The sequence below is a fragment of the Parus major genome, chromosome 7 (genome assembly GCF_001522545.3).
Source record: "Parus major isolate Abel chromosome 7, Parus_major1.1, whole genome shotgun sequence".
NCBI lineage: Eukaryota > Metazoa > Chordata > Aves > Passeriformes > Paridae > Parus > Parus major.
The window spans coordinates 27,203,992-27,222,929 of NC_031776.1; the positions used below are offsets into that span (position 1 = coordinate 27,203,992).

Sequence of the window (18,938 nt, forward strand, 5' to 3'; positions counted from 1 at the left end):
CCAGCCAGAGCAGGGCTCCAGCCAGAGCAGGGCTCCAGCAGAGGCTGCCAGCCAGAGCAGGGCTCCAGCCAGAGCAGGGCTCTTGGCCCTCCCAGGGCATTTGTATCTGACTTTCCTCTGCACATTTACCAGTGTGTTCGGGGCAGTGGCTCCACCAGCTAACGGAGGTCAGGATCAGCAGTGTGCAACACTGATGTCTCTGTGCTGCTGCCTCCCTGAAGGCTCTGCAGGGCGAGAAAGGGCACTGCTAGGCAGTGGGAAGGGAAAAAGAAGGGCTTGTAATGGTCTGGGGAAGAGAGCAGTGCACAAGGGAAGTGCAGAGGCTGTTGGGTTGGATGGGATGAGCTGACACAGTTGCAACCCCATCTGACTCAGGCCCCAGTTAGCCACGGTAGGAGTGGGAAAGTGACTCCCGTTTTCCAGGACATGTTAGATTGCCACTGTATGGGCACATGTAGGATAATTTATCTTATTCATATCTGCAAGTGTCTGAAAAACTCCTGTGTGCACAGGGGAAAAACTTCAACTAGAAACACTGTGGAAAATCTGCTGGACCTGGTGCAGGTTAAGGTCCAAGCCACAACATGAAGAGAAGCAGGGACCAAAGGCCTCCCCATGCCACTGCCCATGCTGTCATTCCACACAAACCCCACCTGCTGTCCTGCTGATGTGCCCAGACGTGGCAGCACATTGAAATGCCATGAAAGAGGAGGAGGAGGAGGAGGAGGAGAAGAAACAAAAGGAATATAGGACTACATTTGTTGCTAATCCATCTCCTCTCAGACTACTGCTAGTATATCCTAAGAATAGAGACAGCTATCTGTGCCAGCATTCACTGGAAAGAAAAATGGCCAAAATAATTCTGTTTTCTATTAAATATGACAGTGCATTCCCAAAAATGCAATTCAGGGAACTTTAATATTCTCTTTCAGAAGAATTGTAATTCCTCTTTCAGGGAATTGTAAGTAGATGCACAAAAAAAAGCATCTCTCCTTTTTTTCCTGAAAATATGGTTGTCTTTAAAATGCAAAATGTATTACATTTGTGACAAAACCCAGTGCCCTTCATAACCATATGTATTATTTTCTACACACATATGTATTCATATCTACACATTAATATAGTGGAACTGCACATCACTGCAATATTACCTGGCTCCTGCCTGAGGACTATCTCACAATTACCCTTATAAATACTTGTTTTGAGATTACAGAGCTAAGGACCTCCAGGTCTGAAGAGAAAGGCAATGTTGCACTGCCCATCTTTGGTGTAATACTTTGACTAATGCAACCTTACGTGTTAGCAGCTTCCAAGAAGAAAGACTACATATAACAACATGCAAAAGGTCTGGGTGAAGGTGGGTGATGTGGAGCAAAGAGCACATTTTCAGGAGGTTTGAGTGCCGGTGCTGCTTACCAAGATCAATGACATGTCATCTCTGAGGAGCACTGATAAAAACCTCTGTAGTTCTGCTCCCCATCTGTCTCTCTGTGTTTTGTATTTCTAAGCAGGCAGTTTGCAGCCAGCATGCACTCTGCATGCATTAAACACACGCAGCACACATGAAACATGGTGTTAGAGAGTACAAAGTACTGTGCAAAGCTGGATGGTACAAAGAAATGCATATTTAAATTAGGTGTTAACAGAGAGAGAGTTGAGACAGGAGATGGAGAAATTGGTCCTGTGTTCTAGTCACTAAAATGTCCATCTAGAAGATATTAAAATGGGGAGGCCATGGGGAGCATGATTGCATTTTTACTAATGCATCTCAAACATAACAGATCTGTAAATCTATAAATAACAGATTTTAAAAAACAATCCCTAAGAACAACAAAAAGTCTAGCTGAAAATAATACATCTGAATCAGATTTCAGTTGGGTTTCAAGAAACAGCCTGATGCATGCAACATCAGCTTCTCAAAAGAGAGCTTAATACAAGAGGCAGATTGAGTCGAAGAGACTATCTGAGCTGCTGAATTTTCAAGAAGGTAAATAGCATTACAGGGAAAGGCTCAAGATAAGGAAAAAAAAGTAAGTCTTTCCTCCTACAAGTGAGGGGCAGTGAAGTTTTTAGGACTCAGCTTGGTATTTCAATAAATAATTATGTTTTTCCAACTGAACAACCAGCTAGACATGGCAAACTGTAATTAACACCAAGAAGCATAATACCATTTGGCATGCATACACCTTGTTTCTGAACTGGAGGCTTCAAGAACCCCTTAAAAGCTATTCAAAGAAACTTATAATTATAATTATGCGCTAGTGTGATTAGTCTCTTCTAATAATGTCATGCCTATTGAGTACACCCTATTGAAAAGCCCACATAAAAAATGCACAGTTCCACTGATCTGTATGCTCATGTCAGAAGCCCTCATTTGGAGATCTGAGAAATGAAAGAAACATTACTATGGAGACTAAGAAATTTAGTTTAGCATTGTAAAATAATATTAAGATTGAATAATATTAGCACCAACTATTAATAAATGTGCCAGCATTTCCCTTTAAAAGTTACCATATGCAGTTTCTTATAGCTATGCCCAAAATTTTAAATTGTGGGATTGAATCTAATGTTCATAAATTTTTTAAAACACTTAAAAAGCTTTGGTGACCTGGAGCAGAACTTTGACTATAGACAACAAAGTGAGTAACAAATAGACACTTTTGACTGTGCATGAAGGCTCAAAACAACATAAAAAAGGTTATAGAACAATCTGATTATGCACACAATTATAGAGGTGCTAAATATTTCTATTATTTTTAAAAATAGCCACTATAATATAAAGTATCCTCTTAATCTTTATTGCAGAAAACAAGGATATCATCTACACCTTTATGTAAAATAAGCCATAAAAGTCCTCTCAGTGCAATTGAATTGGTAATTAGCTCTTGTTCATTTTAATTTAGAAAGACTGTGAAAGGTACAAGAAAGAAACGAAGATGCCTGCTACCTTAGGCCAATTAATCCATGTACTCGAGAATGTATTCTCCAGGATTAAACATGGCAGGGACATCCCTGGGGCCCCAGAAGCACACAGCTTAGAGAGGAGAACAGCACCTGGGTGTGACAATGCAAGCCAGAAACCTTTTCAGGTACTGAGCTAACAGAAATGTATGTCGGATGCCTCTCGAATGCTTGGGTTACGGAGCAGTTTTTGCAATAATCACATCTTCTCACACAGCCTGGATGAGTGTTCAGAATGTGGGACAAGTCAGACAAAAGAGCTTTCTTTGTGCCATTCAGCCTCCCTTCCCCTCTCAAACAACCTTGTGCCTCATCTCACAATCACTCACCTCCAGATGTACCAATTATTGTTATTTCTGGAGTCAAAGTAGAATTTTCCACCCCCATTTGGAAAACGCCCTCAGGGCTGTAAAAACCTTCAGACAAAGCAGGAGGGATATAATGCTGTATTAAGAAGAAAATAAATTAATGTCCATAAAGCAAGGCATTACCATTCTCTTCATCTCCTTGGAGACCTGGTGACCTCCGAGGTGGTTATAAAAGGGCCGGTCAACTCCCCAGTGTGGCGGGTTATGGCTGATGGAATTGGCACGCTGGCGGTTCATCTTGGCTATCGTGGCTTTCTCGTCTTTCTGGAATACAAACCAGAGAAAAATGTATAATAAATTTTCAAACATTTACACAGCAGTCATTCTCCAAGCATCTCTCACATCTGATCTCTCACTCCAAAAGCTGGCTTTGCACCTTGAACTCTATGAAGCAGTCACTGATCAGAAGCAGTCTCAGTCCACCATCTCTTTCTCTTATTTTTACAACGCTTTAAGTGGTGCCCACCATTTTATTCCTTTACTTGTTCTGAACAATCACCATAACCTGTGTAAACATAGGGAACATTCCATAATGGAGACATCTATTTTCTTTATTAGCAAATTGAATCAAACTGAATGATTTCAGATAGAATATTGCAGTTCCAAGGCAAAATACTACACAGAGTCTCCTCAAAAAGCAAAAGAACTGTTATATCTAGAAGAGAAACAACACAGTGATGATTTGGTTGAAGAACAGGAGCCTTAAGCTATGGCAATACAGGACACCTTTCTGCATAGGCACAAGCAAATAATTTTCCACACTTGCAGGAGCATATTCCCAGATATGCTAAGGAAAGCATGAAAATCTTGCAAACAACTCTGTACTGGGGTATTACAAGGGTAATGCAATTGCAGAGTGTGACAAAATGGTCTTCCCGACTAATGCTAGCTTCCAGTTTGACATTGACACTAATTCTCCTGAAGTTTGGACAAAGTCTTTGATTTTGTTATCAAGGATTTGACTCTTGGCTGCAGTGGGAGCTTACTGTGAGGTTAGCACAGGATCTAGGACAGGCTTCATTTGAGCTCAGTGCCAGTTTCAAGAGCACAGAAGTGCAATGTGTTACTGGGCTCAACAACAGGCAGATCAGTTCCTTATTTTGAATATAGTCTCTAGCCAAAAACACAGGCAGGTTTCCACATGGAATGTGCTCTGTGGACAAAAGTCCCTCTGCACAGCAGCCTGGCTCAGGGAGGATTGTATGATTTACCTGTACTAACTCAGGAGGCAGAGGGGTGGCAATTATTATATCCTTGCTTAAAAGAGACAAACTCTGGAGAGCTTGAAAATTCAGAAGGTAGGGATTTGTTATTTATTACTTGAGAGATTAAACTTTTTCAAGAGAATTGCTGCTTCAATGACATTAGAGAAGAAAACAGACGTAATAGTTAATTTTGGATTTCCAGACAACTGAGTTATTTAAAAAGAAAGCTTTCATTGCTTTCAGCTCTAGAATTTTGGTTCAAGTGTTATTTGACAATACAAGTAGGTCCACTGCTTTTCTTGCCTGGAGTCTGCATTCCATACCTATTTATTTTCATTCCCCACTATTCAGTGTAACTTGTACCTCTCAGGAGTTTGCAAAATACCTGGTGTTATCTCCATGGTAACCACAGAGTTAAATGTCAAGTGCTATGCTGCCTTAAATTAGGGTTTTTAAAAAGAAATTTAAAAAGGCTTGCTGAAATTCAGTGCTGGAGAAAGCTGCCTGATTGACAAGCATGGGAAATCATCTTCTCTCTCCTTCCAAGGAAGAGACAGCTACAATGACAACATTTCCCTTGAGACCACAGCTCACCATGTGGGCACCAAACATTGCTGAGCACGTGGGGCTGCAGCTTCACAGCCACGGGCTGGGGACATGGGGCCACCTGTGACAGGAGCCCCGTGCCCCAGAGCCAACTAACTGGCCCCGTGACAGTGAGCAGCAGTGGTCCTGCAGCCCCAGGGTGCCAGCAAAGACCTTCACCCAGCCAGGATGACAAGTGTAGGTTCACAAGGAAAGCCTGTGGGAGCAGAGCTAAGGGAGCTGTCAGCTCCCAGGGAGGACCATCAGGGGAACCATAGTTGCTGCCACATGGATGCCCCCAGGACAATAAGTGCTCCCACATCACCTCTTCCCCATATTGAACCGACCACTGGTTCATCTGCAATGGATGAAAATGCCAGCACTAGGCACCAGCTGAGTTTCACATGAGCAACCAAGACAGAGCCACTGGATAACCTCCAGGAGAGACATCTTTTAAATGTTTCTAAAAATACATTAATGTGATGAAATCATGATGTCCAGATTTGAGTAGGTTTGAGGTTTTGTTTTTTAAGACTAGCTGCTCTCTATACTCTTTGCCATCATTTGTAGTACTTTCTTGTGGCTTTTTTAAGTTATGCAATCTTATTCATAGTTATGTTTCTTTCTTTTATGATGTGATGCCAGTAAACTGGTAGGAAATACAGTTTCATTATCTCCAAGCAAATACATATTGTTTTTCAATAGCAGAAGTGACACTGTCAATCCATTTTCTTCCAGCTAAGGGGAGAGTTTTCAACCAAATGGAATAAAAACCCCCAGATGTTGCAACTAGTCTGGAGACCCATAAAAGCAAAGCTATTTGGTTACTTTACAAATGCCTTCACATCAACAGATGATAAAAGTGATATACAGCAGGATTTCGCCCCATGAGTTAGTAAATTTGGTTAGAATTTGAGAAAAGCCTTAATGCCAAAGTCCATGAAAACATACTACCCCTCTCAGCCCATGAGTGATCCTCGTACCTGCTGCAAGTGCTAGTGAGTCTGAAGCTCGATGAGTTTGAAGGAAATAAAAGACCTTATACATATTTATTGACACATCTGGATTGAGGCAAGGACAGGACAAATGGGTAAACATGTAATTCTGAGATTGTTTCTAACCATGAGGTCAGGCACCATAAATTTTCCATGGCTTCACAAACTCTGGCAGTATTTCCCCCCCACCTCTTTTAGGAAGTTTCCACTGGATTGTGGACTACGTTTCAGCAATATTTCCAATCAGATTAAAACACATATATACAAGCACAGTGCCCTTTTGCTTTTCCACATTACATAATGTGCTACTATGTCATCTTGAACAATAGGACTTTGCTGTTAACATCAACACTTATTAAAGGAAAAATAAAACCCGTTGTTTTAAAAAATTGAGATAATTTATTTTCTGCAAAATCACTTGTTCAGTGGGTGATGAAAATAACAAACTAAAAATGAAGCATTAGATAGGTCACAGCTCCTCTGTGGAAATTTATGAGGATGCCTCCTCTGTTTCTTCCTGGCTAAGTGACAGCATAAGGACAACTTGCACACAAGGCTGCCTTAAGGCATAACAAGAGTGAAAAAGAAGAATAAAGAAAGAGAAATAGTGATACCTTTCAGTCCTACTCATTACAGGCACTACCAACAAGAGCAGAAGGTGCAAAAGTTTCTGACAGCAATGAGTTTTTCAGATTTTAAGTGGCTAAACTCCAGAAAGCTGTTGTGGGAACTTTTCAAATCTGGACTCACAAAGAGACTGTAAATCTGATTCCCAGGGGTTTTATTGTGTTCCCACCACCAGTTCCCACACACTGAGCTACAGTAATGTTACAGCAAGACTGCAGAGAGAGATGAGGTTTTCTTATTAATTGAATCAAGAATTCCTGGTTACTTCTTTAGAGTGTGTGTGACAGGATTTTCCAACATATTGATCACTATCAGTGCAACAGTGAAATATGACCATGGATCAGCCATATCAGATTGAGCTACATATTATTCTTTAAATTTTCTTGAAGCCCTTCTGACATGTGCATGATGTTTCTGGCAGTGTTACGTGCTCCAAACCACTGCCTCCATAAATCTACAAGAGTGGAACCCTGCTGAGCTCTGATTAAATGTGTTAAATTGAGGAATCATCACATTGGATTGATTGTATTTTAGGAGAGTCACATGCTCAGCATTTAAAGGACCATTTTGTTTCTTCAGCTGGATGGAATTCCAGGGCAATATTTAGAAAAGAATGAGAATTGTTTTTCTAGGAGTTACAGCCAAAGTTTTGTTGAGCTGTTTTAAGGCCACCATCAACAATCCTTTCTGAAACTGGTGTGTACCTGCTATTGTTAAAAGAAACACCCAAGTGTAATCAACTGAAAGACATTAATAAAAAAAAACATTTTTTCCTTCTGCAGACTTTGTGCACTCAGCACAGTGTGTTTGGTCAGCAGTATTGCTCATCTGTTTGCAGGCACATTTTGTTTCTACTCGTGTTCAAAGCAAAGCATTCCCCAAGTTTTCTGACAGTGTTGAGGACAATAAAATTAGCTGTTAAACTATGTGCTGTTAAAATCTTATTCACCTTAAGGTCTGTTTCCCACTCCACCAAACACACACTTTTCCACTCTTCTCAGAGTAAAGCTTTGAAGTGCTGGGAAGAGTAGTTGTGATGGTTCTGCAAATTAATGCAGCACCTGATGTCAGAGAAGAGCAGAAGTGAGCAACAACCACCGAGCGACATGCTTCTGTACAAACACCAGAAACTTGGGCAGCACAAGAACTGGAGATAATTTAATGGAGTACTGTAAGATTATCAAGGAAGTTATAAGACAGCAATAATGACTGGGACAAATGTTTTGAATAAAATTCAGAAAGGCAGATATAAAAATTGTGAAAATGGAGGACCAGAGTTATGTAAAATAACATGTAACCTGTACAAAACCACTCTGTAGAAGGGTAAAGACAATCGTTGTGCAGGTCATTGCAATGCCTACGGGTTAAGTTTGGGAATCACTAAAATGTGGGCAACAGTTTTTGTAATTCTAGCTGATAAATTGCTGTTTATCTGGAAATATAGACTTTCAGGTAAAGAATGAAGCCAGTAAGGAAGAAAGGCAAAGATCTCCTTGGAGAATTCCTGTATTTCTACCATGCTAATGCATTTAGTCCATTACAAACGCATAGCCAAATGATTGTGAAAATTAACTGGATAAAAACTGAAGTTAACCCTGTATAAATCAGCCTAAACCACATGAGCATAACAGAAACTTAAAATTCTTCATTACTGTAGAACTGAAGGAGCAGATTGTTTTTTTCCAGGTAATCACTACTGCCACAGTACAGGCAAAAGGGAAGAAGGCTCACAAGCATAGGGTTATAAATGGAAAGCATTGAATCATAGAATCATTTAGGTTGCATTTAGGATCATTAAACACAACTGTAAACACAGCGCTGCCAAGTCCCACTAAACCATGTCTGGAAGCAAAACTTGAAGTGTGATGTGCTGAAGTCAGAAAGACAACCTCCATTCCAGATCTGTGGAAAACTGCCAAATTCCACTTCAGTTCTGGTAACAGATATTTTTAATAACTATTTAGTCAGTGATCATGACACAGAGCTTGTAGAGCAGCAAATGCTGGGTTTGGATTAACAGCCTTGAATCCAAGTTTTTCTAAAGGGAAAAAAATGCAATAGTTCTCACTGGTTTTGTTTCTTCCATAGAACATTTGACAGAGTGTTGTGCTGGAGAGTAAGGGCTAAGACAGATGGGGAATATGAAGCTGGGAAAAGAGCTAGTTTCTAGTGAAATGGCAAAGACAGTGTTGAATAAGGAAGTATTAGTCTGAATCAAAGCTACTAGCAGAGTTACTCAGTTACTGCTCTCAGGGCAGATTTGGTTGAATTTTTTTCTTCTCTCAACTGGCAGCAAGTGAGCAATGACAGATTTGGCAAATGAGAGAAGCAGAGGTGTATTTGAGAGATGAAGAAAAGGAGTATTAGCACTCAACATTTGAGGACTAACATAGTAGAAATGGAACTTGAGACATTCAAGTGTACAAAATGTATGATCATTCTATTAGAGATCACAGACAAACTTAATTTCATTATCAGGAATCACATTAGTTCATCACAGAATAAATAGAAGAGGCTGGGATAATCCAACTTTGCAAAAGGTAAAGGTTTCCTTTGATGAGCAAGAAAATATAAGAACTTGTACTTGGCTCTTCCTTGCTGTGTGAAGACATTAGAAGAGTCGTCTCAGGAGAAAAAAGGAGAGGGAGAGGGGATACTGACAGACAGCAGACACCCAGAGCAACTAGGTTTTAGAGCAGAACAGTGTTAGCACTAATGGGAGCAAACAAATTACAGCAAAAGATTCAACAGACTTTTATGGTGGAACCTGCTAATTTCATCTTTTTATATGCTTCACAGGCAAGTGCTCACCCATGAGGGCAGCAGAATCACAGGACAGGGCAAAGAAAGTTGAAAGCAGATCTGGAGGTAAAGATGAGGAGAAAAAATCCAGAAAGACTGGATTTTAAAACTTTGCATTTTGTTCTCATTTAATAGAAAGCAGCCTTTGTGCATATCAGACAGAAAACAAGTACTACATTTTCAGGTCTAGCAATATTATTTAAGACTGAGGGAGCAGAATCTAGCTTTTTTCCCTCCTAAAACTGCACTGACTATATTCCAGTTAATAGCATTTTTAAAAAGGATAAAGAAAAAAGATATTTTCAAAGAAGAAGCTATTTGCAGTTCCTGGAACAAAAATATTAGATGGATGTTCCTCCCACTTACTCTGTGCCCAAGAAATGGCATTAACACAATGAAAAAGTCAAACAAACAAAAAAGACATAAAATTCAAACTTGTGGCTCCCCGTGCTAACAGTAAGCAGAAAGGGTTTGGAATACATACCCTTACATTTTATCTGTTTATCATAACTCATGGCATTGCTGGGTTTTGATGACTGTGGGACTGATGAACCAGGTATCCAGACAATTCTGCTATGTGAACTGAGGAACAGCTCAGGCAGTTACTTGGATCTGCTCTCAGGTCAATGCTAATGCCAAGTCTTATGTGCGAGGACAGCAGGAACCCAGAGACAACTCACAGGAGCTCTTCACTAAGTTAGGTGAACATTTTATAGCCATTACTGGAACAGAATGAACTGAAAACCTGGCTAAATATATCACAAGAAGTCATTAAAATCATGCAGAAATGAAGGGAAAAAGTAAATTACCAGAACTTTGCCTGCCATCAGGCAAAAAGTTCAAGATTGACTGAACTGACAATGGGCAAAAGCTTTTCTCACTTCTGACCTTCATGTTATATGAAAATGCGTTTCTGAGCAGGAACAGCACTTTAACCACTGCAACAGGTTTTCAAGAGAAATACTGGATGTCCCATCCCTGGAAGTGTCCACAGTCAGGCTGGATGGGGCTTTTACCAGGTTTAATGGAAGGTGTCCTCACCCTGAGAGGGGGAGTGGGACAAGATGACCTTTAAGGTCCTTTCCAATCCAAGGCTCACTATGATTCTATGAAGCTGCTCACAAAGAGATAAAAAATAGCTGTGGCAGCACAAAAGTTACAGCAGTATGGGCCCACCAGAAACTCAAACTCCAAACACCTAATACCCATGACACTGGGTGCTGCTTTTTTATGTTTCAGTTTAGCCCAATAATTACATAAGTCATGCAAATGTCCCAATTTTTAGCTACTCTGGGACGCAGCATGTTACAGCAGCATTATAGCAGTGCTCAGAGACTTGAGCTAAGGGCTACACTATGTAACAGAGCTGCAATAAATACATATGAAGCAGTGAAAGAATGGCCCATTTTATTTTCCTATGGGAAATCAAGGCATAAAGATGCAGGTTCCTCAAAACTTGTGTCTGCAATGGATTCCACATCTCTTATGAGTCTCTGTCCAATCACCTACTCAAAATACATCCTTTCTTCAGAAATGAAGTCAGGTGCCAAGCACACTGAAGTCTCTGAGATTTTGTGTCTACACTTGCAAGCAGCAGATCCTGACCTTACGTTTTCATCTTCTCTCCAGAGAAACTTTTGGTTCTCCACAAGAACATGCAGACAACCTGGTGACTGCATGATCGAAGAAGTCAGTACAGGCTCTCCACTCCAGGAGATGGACTCTGACCACAAGGGCATTTTTGTTTATATTCTATTTAAATCTCCCCAGAAAAAGAGGAGTGATTTAGATACCTAGAACATCAGCTGGCTCATTGACAGGCAGTGATGCTCAGGAACAATAATCTTGCACTGCAAGTTCTAATCCTCTTTCGAAGATTGACAGTTGTTAATGAGATTTATTTTATGAGCAGATAGAGGCCAAAACATCAGCTTCTCTCTTTAGCAGATGATAAGGGATTTTCTTGGAGATTTTTTACACAATATCCATTAAGGAGATTTGAGGCTTCCATTCTCTCAGGAAATGAGGCAATAGTAGCAAAGTCTTTCTGTACAGGTGTTGGTTATTCAAATCAACCATACTGTTGCAACCTGTCACAGACACTAATTCACTTAATCTCACAGCAATCATATTTACAGATGTAGGAAGATTTGTTTTAGATTCAGAAATATATGAAATTATTTTCAAATCAGGCCAATCTGTATATGCTTGCCTATGGGCAAGTGAACAGCAGAGTAGGGGGCTAAAGTGCAGAAATTACTAACAGAAATATTAGTGGCTATGCTCAACTGTATCAAAAAGGTCCTTTCCTAGTATTTCAGTCTACCATTTCTAAAAACAATATGAACTAGCGATAATTTACTATTGGCAGTGTCAAAAAAAGAAGATTCATCGGCTGAAGTCCACTTGAGTTTGACTTGATTATAGCCTTATAGCCCTCATAGCCTTATTTCGCACAGCCTGACCCATGTCACAGTTGGTATGATCTCATCTTACTGTCACCATGATGATTGATCATTACAGTGGACCAATTTTTCTCATCTTCAGAAAGAGAGGCTGAAAAGCAATGATAGGAACTGCTCTAATCTTCATGTTCATTCATCTGGTGAGCAGGCAGACAAAATCACCTCTGTAATCTGACAGAGGAAAGATTTTTGTGGTTTTAATCTATTCCTGTAAGTACTTCTACAAAATACATATCTATATTAACAACATTTTTCAATGGGACTTTAAAAACAACTGAGGAAAATTTCATTGAAAGAATGAGAAAGAGCTCAATTCAGACATGTTTGTAGATGGTGGCTATCCCCTTTTACGCACATAAAAGTTGAGGAAGAGGAAAATTTTTTGTCACTGAATGCCAACTGTCTCATCTATAAAGGCTCTACTTTGGAGTGTTGGAGACATCAAGTTATTAAAGGTACCTAAACCTGCATTAATTTGTTTGCTCTTACCCGCTTCTGGCTGCACCGCACAATCAGGAAGGTCTCGATGCTGTGCTCTTTCAGATACGCGTTGCGCTCCCCCCCGAAGCCCAGCTCCACCTCGTAGTCTCCATTGAGATAGTTCAGGGTTGCCTTTGTTATGTGGATGCGCCTTGAATGACACAAAAGACAAGCAAGTTTTGTGGGCTCTGAAAAGTGATCACCTAAAAATCCAGGTCCTGTCAGGGATGGTTTTCATATACTGGAACAAACAAGCAATAAACCCCAATTGATTTAGCCATGCCACTGCTCCTACACATTTAGTGTGGGAGATTGATGGATAAGCACAACAGCTTTGATGAAGCAACTTACCCAGCTTTGCCCCCTGCTTCCATGTGGTTGGCTAATGTGACATCATTGGACCACACATCGAACTGCCACTTCCTAAGGCCCAAGACCCCACAGTGAACTCTCCCACTGTGGATTCCGACCCTCATGTTGACATTCACACCCGTCACCTCACGGACCAGTCTGAAAAGAGACATGGGGGAGAAGGGCCTGAATAACAGCTGAATGGTTGCAGTCAGTGGCACAAACTTGCATCCAGAAAACAAAAATCCATAATGATCCATAAATTATTCACAGATGCACACAGTGCAGTTCATCCACAGCAACAGGACAACACAACAAAACTGGATGACCTGTACTGCTCCTGGATGGCCAGGCTGGCCAAGAAGAGCACTAATTAGAACGTGGAGCTCCTGGAGTAGATCCATGTACACTGAACTCAGGATCAAGTTGAGAACCATAAAAAATCGTCTCTGGGGCAGTAAAAGGATTAAAGTGCTGCTCTGCTATTTCCATACCAAAGCTGGACATAACCTGCCAACACGTGGCCTTATTAAGAGTAATAGCATGTTGCAAAGAGAAAAAGGAAATTATTTCAGAGATCTTAATTTGTCTGTATGGCATCAAGCATCAGCTCTTCCACAGATGAAATACAATATGTGTGTGAAATACCCCACTGAAGCTGGACAGCTTGAACGGGCCTTACAGCAGCAAAACCAGAGAACCACATCTATTGCAGTCACTCCAAACAGGCAGCTACAAATACTCAAGTTCTGAATGTAATGAGGTTTTGGATGCTCTGCTTACTCCCCAAAAGACTGCTGGAAAACTTTGTGGGTTTTCCCCTTTAGGGCAAAAGTTAACTTCAAGAGCTGCTCACATGAGAAATAAATTTAAGAGTGTGGGAAGGGAGAAGGCTTGATGAGGCTTTCAGAACAACTCCGCTTCTCGTTATTGCCAATGACATCATTCCCAGAATGGCCATGCTTCACAGGCAAATTCACCTACATCACATACCACTGTCCCTTCCTTTGAGTAGTAAGCTCCTTGCAGTAAGGAAGAATTTTGTATCTATCAGATTTCAGTCTCTTCAGTTTTCAGGTTAATCCAGTCCTTTCTAGATAATATCATCTGAATAGGTAAGTCCTCCCACCTCCCTAGCATCAACACAGTCCTAATCTATGCTTTAGTTATTAATGAAATTGAATGAATAAAGATAGACCAGCTCTGGACTCCAGTTCACTCCTAACAGTGCAGCATGTCCCTTAGAACAGTGTCCAAGATGACTTCTTGTTAAAACAGCTCCTATCCTCTTTGAGTTTCTCTCTCTTTACGATCCCTCTCTTATGTTTCACTACCTACACACTGAAGTGACATTCACTATTTTTATTAGCAAGCAGGTAAAGGAAGCTAATATGGGTAAGGTGTTACAGGCTTATGAACTGAAAGAGCTCCAACCACAACACTCGAGAAAGGAACAGGAACTGGAGTAATAAAAATGTGGCTGCACCTATAAACCTGATAGGAACAACACAGTTGCAGTTCCTCCCTCCACTGGGTGCTACAACCCCACCTGTACCTTGTGCCAAGCCCTGTTACTGACACAAGACCAGGGAACTTTTCTCAGTTGAGTCATTGATGAGCAGGCGACTTTGTGCAGACTTTGCAGCAAACAAGTAAGTTTGGTTATTCTTTATAGACAAATGAAATATCCTTTGTTACCTTTCCTTTTGTTAGCTCATTCATAGCAGCAGTACAGTAAAAACAATTTTCTTGAAGTCTTTCCTATTTGGGGTAACATTCCCTGCTGTTATTAGACACAGGTGAAATCAGCCTGTGGGCAGGGCCCTGTGTTGGTGAAGTCTGCAATCAAATGTTCAGTAGTTGTTACCTGCAATCAAATGTTCAGTAGCTATTGGTTACCTTAATTGTGAAATCTCTTATCTTGATTCTTGATCCTTAGAGGAGGAGGGGGGAAGAGGGAGAGCAAGGATAGTGAGAACAGAGTCACCTTCCAGACTTATTAAGATATAAGATTGTTAAATGCATTCATTATACAATGAGTGGGAAACAAGTTTTAAAGGCTGCTGAAGAGCTATTTGTAAACAAACACCGTGTGCACCTCAGCTCTGTGTTTATTCCAGGTAAGGTGGGTTGAAGTTAATCAATGAAGTCTAGACTTCCTGGTGTTATTTAGCCTTGTGGAGAATTGCACAGCAACACGTGAAGACCTCTGGATTTCATTGGGCCAACAACTGTGCAATAAACACAGTATTCTGTGGGGCTGGTGGCTAAGGATTGCTGCTTCTAGGTCTGACAAGACCCTTTGTCACCTGCTGCTTAATTGTATCTCACGTGGAAGAAATAGCATTCCTTCAAGGGCTACTGGAAACTTGTTACTTGCAATTTCTCTTATTTTTCACACTGCGTACAAACCCCAGAAGGACACTGGTGCAAGGCAATGGAGTTTAAAACCAGGAAAGAGAAGGTAGAAAGTCCTGACAGTGTATACTATACAAAGCAAGGGAATGCTGTTGCATACTATGCTTTGAGTGGAGTCTCCTGGGTGAAAACACTGCTTTTCACCCTTGTATTTGTGTTATGAAAATGAGGCTGAAAAGTCTGGAGGTGTATTGATGTTCTGGAAGAAATTCAAATGGTTAAGGATGTACTGTACCAAGCTCGGCAAGGAGGTACCTCTAGATTTTATCAAGCTGAAGTGGAAACTCCATCAATTTACTGTACGGAATAAGAGGAGAACTGCCAAGAGATCTTCTACTTCTCTGTTGATACCACTAGAGAAGATGCTTTCAGAAAATAAAACAAACAAAAGACAAGGGAAAGAGCAGGAGAGTCTGTGTAGCAGGGATCGTGTAGATATCAAGGTCAGCTCAGTTACCATCCAAAACTGACTGAACTTTGCACCTATACTTGCATACAATCAAGATAACTAAATAAATCTTCCTTCCCCGAATTCTGAAAAAATTGGCCTGTGAAAGCACATGCACAATGCAAACAATATTCAACACTGCCTGAAATCCTCTAAGTAATTAAACTAGATACAGGTCTCCTATTTGTTACTCTCTAAAGACAGGAATGGTCTGGAATAACACAGTTGCTAGTCTGACCTCAGGAGCAGGCAGAGCATCACAACAGGTTTTAAAAGAAAAAAAATAAAGATGGGGAAGTAAATGGAAATAAAGGAAAAAGATCACGAATCTGTCCCAGTCTGCGCCAGAGCAACTTCATGCTTTATGCCGGTAATTAATTTAAAATAAGTTGAATCTGACACTTTTGGCACAGGGACACAGAGAGAAGGAGTTGTTAAATTAGACAAGACAGACCTTAGCAGAGCAATTTTAAGGTGAGTAAGAAACTGGTTTAAAGAAAATGAATAGTGACTGAAATTTAATAAAGTTATTATTAATCCTCCAAACTCACAATTCTGCAATTCACCAGAATCCTCCTTTGGGAATAAGACTTCCAATAACTACAGTAACCTTTGCGTTCTTATCAAGAGACTGAGCTCTGATATTCACATGACTTTATGGACACAAGTGTCTGTTTTGCTGCTTAACAGCATTTTGGATTTTTGTTCCATCTGGTTTCCCTTTTTGCTGGCTGGGGTTCTCTGGTTTGGTTAATATTAAGAAGAACTAACAGGAAAGAGAATCTACTAGCATTTGTTTTGAGCTTCTCTGTGGGGAATATGGTACTTACGAGATGGCCTCTATCATATCCATTCCCATTTCAACACAGCAGTGTGCATGGTCAGCTCTTGCTTCTGGCAACCCAGACACACAGTAATAGCAATCACCCAGGATCTTGATCCGTAAACAGTGGTTCTCCTAAAAAGATAAGAATAATAAAGGACAAAGAAGTATTTAGCTTATATTCATGCTTGCAATAGCTTGCCTTTTAGGGCAGTGAATATTTAAGAAATCCAGTGAACCAGCACAATATGTCATTCTTGCAACAGAAGAATAAAAACAAGAGGAAACAAAATTGTAATAGAAAACTTACAGCTGCAAGCTTATCGAATCTGGCAAAGAGCTCGTTCAGTGTCATGACCAGCTCCTGAGCAGTGCACTGGGAGGCCAGACTGGTGAAACCCTCTATGTCTGCAAAGAGGATGCTTGGGAAAAGAGAGAGGGGAAAAAAAAAAACAGCTGTTACAAAATTGCTGCTGATATTTGAGTAAGTGTAAATTCCACAGTAGAAGTCCAGGATGGGAAGGCATGGAGGAGTGTCCCAGCCCTACAGCAACAAGGAGATGAGCAGCCCTAATGGCACATTATGATGCAGCCCCAACCCCACCTGCAGCACCCAGGAGCTCCTCTCAGTAAGACTGCAAGCACAAAATGACCAATGTGCTGCCAAATGGCAACTGCAGACCTTGCCAGCTGAGGCCAACTGTGACACACGGATATCACATCACACGTCCACCCAGGAAAAGGTGGGAAAGCCCTGAGAAAGCAGCCCGGACTGCTTTGAAAGCACAATCATTTGAATCACAAATAACATTAATGACTCTTTGATTTCAGTGAATCAATATTAATATTGTTGTGCTGCAAGGACAACAGTGGGTTGTGGGTTTTTTTTAAACTGCACAAAGATTCTGTCTCATTGATAATTATGACATGGAAAATACTGACTTGCAGTCAAAGCCAGCCATTATGGCACATCCAAAACTATTCAGTAAAACAAGAAGCAGGCTTTATCCATATAAATCTAAGATAAAATGTAGACATGCACACACATCTATATAAATAGAAAATTCGTAAGCTCTACTTGTATATTGGAATATTTATCTAGTGGTTGATTTGTTCTTTGAAGCTGATTATAGCCATCAAGATGTACTTGGAAAAGAAATTAAAAGTCTAAATAACAACCACTTTGGAATTGTTTCTTCTTTGTAAAATAAATCTCCAACATGTTTTAGGCAAATTGCAGAGGTATGTTTTCAGTTGGAATTCCCTGCAATGCCTTCAGTCAGAAAGCAAAACCAATAAAAACATTTTCACAAGCATTTTTTGTAAAAATCCTGAAACACATTTCAATTCTGGCATGCTTTTCATATTTTCCTTCTACATTTCAACTCCAATAAATCACCATCCAAACATATTGCATTAAGCACTTCTTTGTTAGTCACACTGATGCTAAAAAGTACAAGAAAAAAAACAAGTCAGGAATGCAGGGATGTCTGAATCAAAATATACTTCGCCATTTTTAAAAACTTGAGAAAACACACAAAAATAAATCAAGTTTCCACATATTTACAAATAAAAGTAAACCTCCTGAAGAAACACACTTGAAATCAAATGAAAGCTTAGACAAGTCTGTACTGCTCATAAGCAATTTAAGTATGAGCAAATATGTAATGCACAAATGGGAGATGTCTCCAGGTCTGGTGGCACTAACAAAACGTGTCTTGTTGCAAGCACGTTCCTCTTCTAAGATGTGGCAAACTGCAGATTATTCATTTTTGAACAAGTTCACACTCTGCTTGTGTGCATGTTGCAATAGCCTTGTGTTAGAACAGGAGAAATCGAGATCAGCTACTGCTCTGACATTCAAATACCAACGAGTGTGTCTCCCTACACAGGGATCCCCTGAGCCTACTCCTCATGCCTAATAAATGTGGATAAATGACTGGGGTTGCTCCCTCCATTCCCCACTACTATCATGCTAGATAAATGGATCAGATATTTCTAGAAGTGGAATGGTGGCAATACTTTCAGCCACACATATGAAGCAATCAGCAGAGACCTATGGAGCTATTCTACATATAGATTTGTGTCAGCTAACCAAGCACCTGAGTGCATTACAGCCAGCCAGTCTTGTGAGCTGCTCTGCTGCCAAACAGCTACACTGCTGAGCTGTCAGGAGACACTCTCTGGGACTCATGGGCTACAGGGAATGGAAAACCTCATCAGGGTATGGAAAGGACTGCATTTGAGATGGCAGAGGACAGAGCAGGTATCTGGAAACTGAAGATGGAGAGGATAGACACACATTTGTGTCAGGTGAGTGGAGAAAGAACAAGGCACAAGAGTCAGAGAGAACAGTCCTTGACAACAGGAACCCAGCCTGAAGCCTTTGTCCTCTTCTCTCAGCAAGGAA

General features: G+C 40.5%; 1 protein-coding gene across 1 annotated transcript in view; it reads right to left on the bottom strand.

The window, feature by feature from the left end:
* Positions 1 to 18,938, bottom strand: part of ADCY5 (adenylate cyclase 5) — a 205,587-nt gene that overhangs the window by 40,745 nt on the left and 145,904 nt on the right. The window contains exons 4-8 of the mRNA XM_015634704.3: positions 16,839 to 16,950; positions 16,536 to 16,663; positions 12,840 to 12,998; positions 12,498 to 12,639; positions 3,453 to 3,593 (exon numbers count right to left, since the gene is read on the bottom strand). Of these exons, the coding sequence (XP_015490190.1) occupies positions 3,453 to 3,593; positions 12,498 to 12,639; positions 12,840 to 12,998; positions 16,536 to 16,663; positions 16,839 to 16,950 (682 nt within the window). The remainder of the gene's footprint in view (positions 1 to 3,452; positions 3,594 to 12,497; positions 12,640 to 12,839; positions 12,999 to 16,535; positions 16,664 to 16,838; positions 16,951 to 18,938) is intronic.